This window comes from Cryptotermes secundus, unplaced genomic scaffold, assembly GCF_002891405.2.
Source record: "Cryptotermes secundus unplaced genomic scaffold, Csec_1.0 scaffold250, whole genome shotgun sequence".
NCBI lineage: Eukaryota > Metazoa > Arthropoda > Insecta > Blattodea > Kalotermitidae > Cryptotermes > Cryptotermes secundus.
In genome coordinates, this window is record NW_019738873.1 from 2,739,223 (window position 1) to 2,751,734 (window position 12,512).

At 40.9% G+C, this 12,512-nt stretch overlaps 1 protein-coding gene across 13 annotated transcripts in view; it reads right to left on the reverse strand.

Moving 5' to 3' along the window:
* The window catches only part of LOC111871121 (farnesol dehydrogenase), a 54,170-nt gene that overhangs the window by 6,012 nt on the left and 35,646 nt on the right, over nt 1-12,512 (reverse strand). For 7 of the 13 annotated variants that reach the window (XM_023863971.1, XM_023863972.2, XM_023863970.1 and 4 more), the window contains exons 6-7: nt 9,277-9,429; nt 7,051-7,246 (exon numbers count right to left, since the gene is read on the reverse strand). In XM_023863971.1, the coding sequence (XP_023719739.1) occupies nt 7,205-7,246; nt 9,277-9,429 (195 nt within the window). In that variant the 3' untranslated portion in view covers nt 7,051-7,204. The other 6 variants (XR_004513736.1, XM_023863966.2, XM_023863965.2 and 3 more) reach the window with 6 other exon arrangements.

Consider the following 12,512-nt stretch of genomic DNA (forward strand, 5'->3'; position numbering starts at 1 on the left):
GTCATCATTATGAAGTGAATGCTATTCTTCTCCTAAGTTTAAGGTTAAGATTGCAATGTTTATGAGTTATGGAAGTAATTTACTATCATTCACAGGGGTAGAGAGTGAGTTTTCTGATTCCATCAAAGTTATTCTCAAGTTTTAAGTTTTCAGAGTAAACTGGATACCATTTAAAAAAAAGTGTCAACCATTTTCTCCTTCTGATTACTTCTCATAGGTAATTAGTATTTTATGAATGATAGTTTTTCTTCTTTTTCTAACATTTGTTCAATTTTGAATCACGAAGTCGTCATTGCCAGTTATCTCTTTATCACATTTGAGGGATGCTGGCAGCCAATCATCCATGCTGCTTCTCATTGGTCCTTCCTTATGGCTGTCCATTTAACCATGTTTGTGGCTGGGTACCATGAATGGCTTAGAAGGGATGCCATATCCATGTTGACATTACAGAGGTACAGCCAGGCATAAATGGCTTCATTCATTAAGTGGACCATGTATCCTGCTATTCTGGGTAGTACCAAGCTATCCTTGCTGTGCTCTGTCACCCCTGACTTACATAGTTGGTATAGTCATGCATTCATTATATCTTGTCCCAGTGGCACAGCCTGTCTGTTCTTTGTAAACCTTCCCACTTGAAAATGGGATAGTGTACAACTAGAACCCTAAGACCATAGTGATCTTCCACTGGTCTAAAGAAATGAGCATATGTTTCAGTTGAAATGCATATAATTTTTATGTTGAACCATGCCAGAAGCCTGCATGGCTTCATATTGCCATATGAATTGTTGTAACTAACATGCCTGAAACAAATTCTGGTATAGCATGAGGTGAGATAAGTTTCTGTTATGGCCTCGATCTATATAGTACATATACTGACAGTTTCACAAAATAAACAAGATTAGGGTCTGGATTTAAGTGCTGGAAATCAGCAAATATGGTACATCCTCCTGATAAGGTACAAGCTTTTGTAACTTCCTGACTGGCAGCCAGCAACAGCATTCCTTTGGCTGAGTGACCATTCCATAAGAGCAATTGAAACAGCTTCCCTGCATTATAAGAAGTGCTGAAACTCAGTTGCAATTTCTGCTTTAGAGGCAGTAGGTACCGTCCTCACTAGTTCTTGCCAGATAGAATGTATACAGAAATTTGTCTTAACTGTTCAATTAAATATGGATTTCTGCAATTGTAACCAAGCTGCCTACACACTTCATTTTTGCACCATGTGGAGAATGGCGAGGGTGTGAAGTGTTTTAGAGTGACTGTACTATTGTCGCCAAAATCACTGATTCTTACTTCAGTTTTACTCCATTCCAAGGGTGACACAGTATGATAGGTGGGGATAAACTTACTGATCACCAGGGGCCGGATTTTGATGACCTGAAAATATTTAAAAAATGACCTATAAAATAACCGAAAAATCCAGAAAAATTACCTAAAATATGACCCAAAAAATGTAATATGCAGGGCCCAGATTTTGATGACCTGAAAATATTAAAAAAATGACCTATAAGATGACCGAAAAAATCCAGAAAAATGACCTAGAGGAGAAAAGAAAGAACACTTCGCTTCCATTTTATTCTAATTTCAGAAAAGATATGAAGAAAAATTCCCTAAAATGACAAGAAATACCCTTAAAAGTCCAAAAATTAACCAAAAAATTACCCCCAAAATGAAAAAATGACCTTAAGCCTAAAAATGACAAAAAATTACGTATAAAGTTTACATTTCTGTAACCACCAGCTCATATCTGAGATTTATATATTTAAGAGCATCGCATAGGATACAAGGAAAAAAAGATGACATGTCATCAAAATCCGGGCTCTGCTGATCACCATTCACCATCAGCCAGTCATAGCTGAGGCCACTACAGAGTTTCAAACTGCCTTGGGTTGCAGAAGGTTGATCCCTACAGCTACTACTATGGCTAAAGAATGCCCACATAATAACGTGCAATTCATTTACTGTTTCTGACTGTTATTTTTTAATAAAACAAAGGAAATGCAATGAGACACGTTACAGAAAATGAAACACTTGAGCAGACATTTTGTAACACAAATTCTTAAAAAATAAGTGAAGTTCTGAGTGATGATAAAACTTATTGCCAGGAATTTTGTTAAACACTGCCAGAACACCATTATAAATTGCTTTGGAAATGGAGAGATTTATCCACAATAAAAATGTACCTGCTGTCTAGTGTTCCGAAGCAGAGGTAACCAAAGGTTGGTCCATGTCAATCATTTGTTAGTCTTCTCGCCTATTTCACTTCTCTTTTGTTGTGGTCTGTTTATTAAGCATGTTAATATCGTAGTGACACAGTCTGGGTTCCATATGTGAGAGAGACGCGACCTTTTACTTTGTAATGAGTTATACTGATTTTTTTTAATTTGTGAAGAAGTGCAGCTCGCCAAGTTTTGAATGGAAATGGGAATAAAGCATTAAGGCCATATCATCGTGAAAATTTCATTCTTGTGAACAGTGCAAGTGAAAACCACAAGAAGGAAAGTAAAGATTCCCTCAGATGCAGGAAAGAAAACATTTCCTTATGAAAGGTAACTATGAAACTTTCCAGTAGAGGTGGGTTCAGGACATAAGACACTCGGAGGCACAATAATATATAAGACACCTATTACTAGAAAGGAAATAATTAAAGAAAATAATGAACCTTCAGTAAATGTTAAACATATTTTGAGATGTGTTTTGCATTTTATAAGTACGACAGCAGTTTGACAGAACTCATCATCTGTCCTTTGAATCTGCTACAGATGTTCTTTATGGAAGTGCAGAATTTTTGTGTTGCCAATATTCAAGTTTATGCTATAATAAGGGATACACAGTGCTGATTGCTGTTACTTGAATAGAATTATAACACTTGTTTGATCTGACCCATTTTACCACTATATTATTTTAAAGCAGTTGTTATTTCTGAAACACTATTTTCGTCTCAGATGATATCAGGCCTGGGCAAGATGTTGATCACTATCTAGTACATGAGAGGATGGTAATATTTTTGTTACTTATAATTTATATAAGCTTACAGTATTGAATATTGAATACTGATACTTAATATTATGTATAAGTTTGTGTAAATTCTGAAATAAAAATGACTATTTGAGCTGAAATAGCACATAACCTATGAAACCTTTGTTTTTATACATATATTCTTATTACATGCTAAAAAGGGTAAACTTTTTCCCTATACTTAACTAAGTACACACTGTGCCCTGAAGGTGTATAGGGGAGTGGATCTATAGACCCACATTTTCTTAACCTTGGCACTAGTTGGAGGTGATTGGTCAGCTTCACGCCCCGGCCGCTTTACCCCCCGGGTAAGAGCCCCTGGTACCCATTAGGAGGTTGGGTGGACCCCAGAGCTGCTCTGAACAACATGGAGAAGCGAAAATTCTTGACCCCACCAGGACTCGGACTCCAACCCCTCAGTCGTCCAGCCAGTAGCTAGTCACTATACTGACTGAGCTATCCTTGCTCACCTTATTATTACCTACAAAAAAAAACTATATTAAATAAAAATATGTAAAAAACTAGAAAACTCAACATTTCGGAAACTGAATTTGTTTCCATTCTCGGGCGAAGTGGGAGACACCCACTCTGTTGCGTCCGTAAGAACTGACTGGTTTCCAAGTCCAAGTCACACTGCGACTGACGGTCGGTCAGTCAGTCAGTCAGTAAGCCTTGGTGCCGAGCCCCAGATTGTTTTCGTGGGGCGCCCTCTCTGACGAGAGGACAGGTCTGCCTTTTGTATATGCTGCTGGCCCTTGCCAGTGCACTCTATCTCGGGTCTGAGTCCCTTGGGACACGAGGCCATATTTTACTGTCTCAGAGTTGGGACTTCCCTTTTCATTGCCTCCTACAACTTGCAGGGTCACAGTGGAGGTATTCGACCCTGCCTCCACACGGGGTGACTGGTCTCTTTTCGAAGGTGGGCTTTTATAACCTCGGCTGTTGCTACTCATTGAACCTTCTGTTGTCATTCAATGCTTCAAACAATTTGTTTCCTTTCATCTCCGAGGAAACACGTTTGTTGTCCCAGGCACTCCCAGGCAACAGCCCACAGCTCCACGCACTCACTGCAACCATGGAAACCCACTGCCAACTGCCAGGCCCCCACTTCAGCCGTTGCTTGGTGATGGACGACATATAACACATCACAATATTTTGGAAATTATTAAAGACTGAGAGATATTTGTTTCTGTCAAAAATTTATATCCTCACATTTAATTAATTCTACATATGCCTTGCATTTCAGTATTTCTCTTGTGGAATTTACTAAGTCTAAGAAAATATAAGGGCAGACTTACCCAGTGCACGTCGATGGGCGTCCTTCCCATCATTCACTTTGGGTTGCCCCTCAGGTAGGTACATAGTAAAGGTAAGCGTTGCCAAGAGCACGGAGAACCCTGTTCCACAAGCACTGCAGTTACAAGAGGTGAGCGCGTGCGCATACTCCCAGACAAGGCAGGCATAAATCTGTGTTGAGCAACGGCTCGGTAAACACATTCCCACGGAAACAAATACGCACATAATAGACTTACTGTGGAAATGGGGCATTTTCTATGTGGTCTGTTCAGAGATGTTATGAGCAAGACAGTTTGAAGCAACCAGTTCATTCAAATGACCAAGCTGCCATTGTAGCATAAGATATGTCAGTTAGGCATGATCTGCTCTGCAAAGTGTGCACTGACAGAGGACTTGTGTGTAGTGCAAAAGGAAGAATTTTCAATAATATATTATTATGTGCGAAATATACACTTGATGAAAGGCCAAGCGTATTCATAAGAGACAAACTCATGTTCTTGTCAGAGAGGATGTTACATAGAGACTATTACCGCAAGAGTTCACTTGATAAACATTTCTGGTCATGGTCATCAAGGGGCCTGATGCCAAGACAATACGATACGATTGACGGTAAACTAGCAGTCCTAAAGTAACTCTGACTCTGACCAGTTCAATCCCCTGTGGAGGTGGGATTGATACCTCCACCATAGCCCTGCGAGTCGTAGCAGGCGACGAAAAGGAAACCCAGTGCCTGGCAGTATAACCGGGTCAGCCTGTTCCTGGGGGACATAAATACAAGGACCTGGCCCTCCAGGCTGGGGGAATCTCAAATCTGAGACAGTAAAATGTACTCAGAGCTGAGAATGGCTGCGCTGGTGAGGACCAGCAGCAATTGTAAATGACACACCCATCTTCTCATCAGAGACAAAGCTACATAAGGACTATAACCACAAGTGCTCAGTTGGAAAATAAACTTACTGGTTGTGAGTCTCAAGGGGCTTGTCGCCAAGACGAACTGATTGGCGGTAAACTGCCAGTCATAAAATAACTCTGATTCTGACAATCAGTTCAATTTAGCTCCATAAGGGAGGCTGAGAAGTGATGGTGTTGTATTTGAGTTGATGGTTGACAAAGTTCTGCGCGGGCAGCTGTGAAGATGGACCTGAGCTTGACCACCAGCAACTTATTTTCTGTGTCTGACTTTGCCTTGTCCTGCACTGTGAACTGTTCATTCATATAAATCCATATGACTCCTGCCTGTTTCCTGCACAATTTTGTTATACACACCATATACATATGGAAGGTTAAAAGTTTTGCGCAAATCATGGACTGGTGTGCACCTCAGAATATTCTCAATGGTGCACAAAACCTTGTCAAGTCAAAGTCACATTCCGACTGACAGTCAGTCAGTAAGTCTTGGTGTCAAGCCCCATCAGGGACTCATGACCAGATATTTATTACTGTTTGATAGTTACGGTCTTGCTTTTGTGGGGGCACCCTGTCTTGACGAGAGGATGGGGCTGTCTTTTGTATATGCTGCTGGCCCTTGCAGGGCAGTCTATCTCAGGTCTGAGTCCCTAGAGATTCACGACCGTATTTTACTGTCTCACATTCAAGAATTCCCTTTTCGTTGCCTCCTACGACTTGCAGCTGGTCCTCATTATATAGCATTGGCACGTACCGCATAGAGAACGCCGCTTCCAAATGGTTCTTCTATTGTTGTGTGCTTCTCTGTTGCGGCCATTACCTAGCAACTGCCATTGTTTACAGAGCCATTAATTACCATCAGCTGCTATACAGTTACTTAATTTTGTGGTAATGGTTCAACACGCAACAATAGAGGAAGCTGTGTTTTCTGTAGATCTGACCAAAGTGCCAATAGATTGCCTCGATAGCGGTCACATAATGTGTTTACTGTAGGTCAATGTCCATTCCATGGCTATATAAGTAAGGGTGATAGAATTTGTTCAAGGCAGTTACGAGTTAAGAGTGAGTAGTAGTGGCAGAACCACATGAATGAACAAGCAAGCAAGCAGTGAGCTCGAAGAGTACAGAAAAGTACAGAAAGTCAGCCTGTGAACATTTACTTGTGATTTGAATACTTTATGTGTGCTACAGTGCAGTGGTACATGGAATGTGTGATTTAGGGAGACCTTTATAGAGTCTGCACTATAGATCCGTGTAGACTAGTGGAAATAGACTGAGAAGATTAGTGTGGAGTGATTGTAAATTGAACGAATCAGCAACAGTGTAATAATTGATTGAAGTTAATAAATCCAATTACCAATCCAAACGTCTTTGGTCACTCATACATATGTTTGTACACACACGCATGTCAACACACACACTTTTTCATATTCAGGGGGGCTGAAAATGTGAAACGTAGTGTAACGATCATTTCACGGCAGTTGCAATGGGTTCACATGAATGCCAATGGAGAAGCTATCTGATGGCTTGCATGTACGCCAACCACAGAATACAACATCAGATGGTGCAGCATATCATAATTAGAATTACGTAAGCGCAACACGTTCTTACCAATGTAGCATGAATGAAGCAATCTGGCATTGAACTGTCTGGTAATATATGGATTGTAATAAATAAAATAATTTATATTAAAAAGTGTAATGAATCACTGTTAAAAATACTTTGAACCCAAGGTCTTTCAGGTATGAAGCAGCAGTGCTAATCATCATACCATGGTACTGACAACGTGGAACATACAAGAACTTAGCAAAAGAACTGGAAGTGCAGAAGGACTTATTATGTTAATATATTTGTCATAATCCTACATAATTCTAAATGAATTGACAACATAAGAAACTACAAAATATGTCTGCTTCTTCAGTCATGTTGATGGGTAGTGTAAATGATACTAATTTATCGACTTACACTTCTATTTTGAAAGACTTTACGATTCTTGTCCTACTGCCAGGAGAGTCAGTTCTTGTATCTGAAATAAGGAAGGTAATGAATATTTGTGCAAAAGCTTCGTTATGTAGTAATCATGCTTACCAACAGTGCACCACTATGTTACAACTTGATCATAAAATATAAACTTTTTGGTCCGCCAAGTGCCATGAGAAACTTTTATTCCAACCTATATTTAAAAATAATCATTGTACCTAATTTCAGTATTGGGAACTATTTCTCTTTCCATTTCCTAGTCTTTACTTTGTTTTAGTTCAAAGTTTCCAATTTCACGCTTAACACAAACTTGTGTTCATGAGGAAATCTTATCGCAAAAAAAAAAAAAAACATAAAGCCGATACATTCATTACCCTTTGGCCATGTGGAAATCTATTCATTAATTCACTCATGGATTTCTAATGTAGTTATTTACTTATATTTACAGTGGAAACTTCACAATATACTCGCATTCCTCGATTTTAGAATTTCTCCCCTGGAAAATTAAATTTCAGTGATCCAGAACAAATAGTATTAGGGTTAAATTTCGTCCACTTTAGATCTTCCTCAGTTTAGTATTCAGATCCACTGCTTCCCAAATTAACCTTGAATAAGCAGTTCCCTACTTGAAGTTTTATTTTCATATTGTCACATGTTACTGACTAGACACAAGGTTTGGACTGTTTGATTTATTGAACGGCTATAACTCGTAAACACAAATAATTGTAACATGTTCACTAATCGAAGCATTCTACAGTCCACTACTGCAAATACCAACTTTCACTAATCGTTGTCTGATAACAGTGCCTAACAATGCAACTCAAAATCCTTAACTGCTGACTCCACCCTCCTGTTTCTGGCCGTCGTCTTCGACTCACAACTCACTTCCAAGCCATGGCTCATGATCTGCAACTGTCGACTGACTGCATGACTGCTAAATTGTTGCTGACCCTTGCCAGCACAGTGAAACTTTGTTCCGAGTCCCACGGATATCATGCCCATATTTTACTGTCTGATAGTTCTGGGTGCCTTCAGATAGCCATTCTAACCTGGTGCCTATCTGTCACCTTGGCTGGTGCACTCGTCATCATGCCGCTCACATGTTCGTGCAACACCGACCCGCAGAAAGTCTTTGTGTGCTACTAGTAGGGTTATGCTGTACCATTTCAAGAGTGTTTCCTTGTTCCTCTGCATGTTGTTGATGTGCTCATTCAGGTGAAACATGAGCACCAGAAAGCATACCACGTTCACACAATGTGTCATGTGTAGAGCGATATATGTGAGGAAATGATGGGTTCCAGTTTGGATGATTGGATTTATTAACATTTTGGTTACACACACTCTCTTAATCATACTTAAATACATGCAATACAGCACTATTGCTGATTTATGCACTTTCCAATTCACTGTTGCAAACGCACTAGGATTCTGTCTTCCACTCATCTCCTAGCAACGGATCTCCACACAGAAACTGTCACTTCAGAGCACTACAAATATTACACATGAAATCTTCCAATCACACTTTACATCCTCACAGCCAGAACTCATGTAGTTCTGGTTCCACTTCGCTTGCTTCCACCACCAGTTCTGTTTACTGAGCTGGCATTAGATGCGGGTTGCATAACCTCGTTCCACTATTGTGTAACTTAGCAACTGACTGTTTTCAAGAGTCTGTCTTTGTGGTAACTCCTTGCAAAACAACAGGTTATGTCACAATACTCTATGATCCAGAACTCTGCGCAAAGGAAACTCAACAGCAGCAGGGGCATTGCAATCGCAGAAGCTGTAAATGTACAGTATATCAGCATATTCGGCATTTGTGGAGATGTGTGGCATTTTTCACAACAATCCTACAGTGGCACTATCAACAGTCACAAAGGCCAATTGACGCTTCAATGCGGGAGCATGTTTTATTGGCGTGAAAACGTGTTTACCAGCCGTTGCCTAGCATTAGACATCTTTCCAGGACCCGCTATTTCTGCGTTCAGCCATTATATTAAAATATATTTACTTATTTACTCAATTATCCATCATTCTATTCTGCAACCTAGTCGCGTGCAGAGAGGCTCACATTACCTGGATATGCGGGGGTGTTCCAAGGACATAGATAACAGCATCCGAAACATCTTTAGGATCTAAACAGGCCACTTTATCATATATGTCAGGGCCTATGGTCCTCGTAATACCAGAAGACAGCATCTCTGTCCTGACAATTCCTGGACTGATATTCTGTAAATTTCAATACAAATTTAAAAACAAGTGTATATGGATTAAGATACAGATGGACAAATTTCACACAGATGTATGTATGAGTGCTGTGTAAATTATGTATATTCTTTAGAACATATGATTATCTTGTTTGCTTAGCTTATTTAATGATAATCTGCAGTATGTGGCATCATATAATATGTGACAGAAATCTTCGTTAAGTTCCCTTACAAATTTCCACCCTCTTTTACAAATAGCAAAATACTTTTTCCTCACACAAAAAACAGAGTGGGGTTGTTTCGCAGTATATCTGCTTAATTTGTAGGGCATCAAGTGGCGAAAATATTTTTTACTTTGCTAGTGGGGGGTGGAGTCCAGCTGGGTCCACTCGGCATGGCGGCCACTGATTGGCCTATTGTACTTGCGCCGGGTGATTATGATGATGGAGAACTTGGTGGAATGAAGATGGGCAGGGAAAACAGAAGTACTAGGAGAAAACCCGCCCCAGCGCCACTTTGTCCACCACAAATCCCACTTGCCCAGACCCGGGATCGAACCCAGGCCGCCACGGTGGGAAGCCAGCGACTAACCACTCGAGCTATGGCGTGGCCTCACCGGTGAAAATAAACTTACAACAGTAATTAGCCAACAATAAATTGCAGAGCAAAAATGAAACTATTTGAGTTTCCGTCAAAATTAATACCACGAAAGGAAAGCAGTATATTTTATTGTGTGTAATAAATGCAAATATTTATATTCTGACTATACTCTACAAACGTAAAATATGAATAATAAAAGTAACTGAATATAAACAGTTCAGTGGCAAAGAAGCAAATACTTGGAAAGACCACAATGTAAAAGTAAAAAAATGTAAAGGTATCCCTTTAAGAAGCCGTGGAGGCCCATAGGGTTGTGAGAGGTTGAGGTTCTCACATTTTCTAGACAATCAGTTCATAGATGGTGGCAAGGCTGTCAGTCCTACACGTTGGCCGCCCAAGAATATTCCAGGTACGCATTTCTGTTAGAGGCTGAGTCAACCCCAGGGCCATGGTGCAGCTGGAAGGATTCGGTCAATTGAAAAAAAAAATCCAATGACCTCATCGGGACTTGAACCTGCGACCTTCCGGCTTGTAGCATAGTGTCTCAACCAACTACGCTACCGCGTGCCTCCAAGACTACAATGAACAAAGTATTATTATTATTATTATTATTATTATTGGAGTGGGTGGGTTTCCCCATGCACCACAACCAGTGGTCTATTGTACGTCCCCCTGAGATATTCCACCAGTCTCCATACCCTACCAGTACTGGTGCGTACCATCAGTCCCAACTCAGAAAGCGAGTTTGGCTTCTACTGGCTCAGCGGTATCTAGATGCTTCCCCCATCTACCAGAGGCGTTAGAGACTACTGTGGGGCAGGAAATGTCCTTATAATTTGGCTCAGAGGCCTCCTTGAGACATGAGGTTCTTTTACGTGCCGTAAAGCTACGACACGGGACCCATGGCTTAAAGTCCCTCCCGGAGGACTTGTTCCCTAAATTTTTCCGCCCTTAAAAATTCCACGACCTCCGCCCGGTTTGAACCCGCGTACCTTGAGTCATGAGGTGGGAACGTTACCTCTAGACTACGGAGGCCGCTTTATGAACAAAGTATATATATATATAATTTTGTAGACAGTTTCTACATTCTACTAATGTGTGGAGAGTTCTTATACAAGTCTCTATCCTGCGAATTATTTGATTTTAGTAATGAAGAGCGCAGAGCTGTTACTATGTAACGACCGCGAGATAAGCAAATATACCAGAGCCATTTGTAGGTAACGTCTCAATAAACACATCCCCACAGCAACAGACACAAATGCAACAATGGTACAGCAATAGAGGATCAGTGTTTTTCTGTGGTCCTCGCTATGGTCGTTTACACAATAGGCGTGGTAAATACATCTCTGTGGCAATGAATCCAGACACAACAATAGAATATCTGCATTTTATAAGTGGTCCATACCGAGCTGCTATAACCGGGAAGTTCAGAGCTTAGTCAGTTATCCCGTGTGGTGGCAGAGTCAAATACATCCAATACATCCAACATGACCCCGCAAGTCTTAGGAGTCGAAGAAAAAGGGGAGTCTCAAATCTGAGACAGTAAAATATGGTTGCGAGTTCTAAAGGACTCGGACCTGAGAAAGACTGCGCTGGTAAGGACCAGCAGCATATACAAAAGACAGACCAATCCTCTCTTCAGAGAGGGTGCCACAATAAGAAACAAGACCGTAACTGTCAAACAGTAACAAATATCTGGTCATGAGCCCCAGATCGGGCTTGACACCAAGACTTACTGACTGACTTTTTAGTCAGGGGATAGCCGGTGAAAAGAAGATTTTATGTGTGATATTTGGAGTACACAATTCAGTGAGTCTATTACAGTTCCTGTGTCAGAATCCGTTGCCAGGAAATGACTAATAGAAATTGTAATAGACTGAGGACACAAGCCTGTGTGTCTGTGATTTGTAAAGTGCAGTCACGAGTCGTGAGTGTAGGACATCTACAAAAGGAGGAAATCTAAGTTGCTCAGCCTCAGGAATAGGCAACCTCCACCTAGCAAAGACAAAACTGTCTTGATATACTAGGGGGAAACTCAGAAAAACAAAAGCAAGCCAAAGAGAAACTGGAGCACCCAGCAAATGGGGACCTGAGATGTCTAAGCATGTACAAACACCGACTAGGCTGATAAGACGGCAAGGCCTGGGGTTAGTACTCCTACAGAAAGTCAGACCTCCAAGAAAGCACAGGAACTCTAGGGGACCAGGGTCCTAAAACGCGGCTCTGGCCAACATCAACATAACTATCTTCATGGAAAACTATTATGAAGACAAGGTGACAAAGGATGAACAAGATCTTATCTTCAAAGAACTGGGAAGGGTGGTCCATGGGAATCTGAATGAGGATTAACACCCAAGATCCTTCAGGCTGGAATGAGGAGTGCTCGCTCGCGCGACCAACAGCCTGGTCAATGGCTCATGTGGGACAGTGACAATCAGAGACTGGGGTCAGGGGCCAGACTGAAGTCTACAGGTGCCAGAAACCTCGCAACCTCCATCAAAGTGG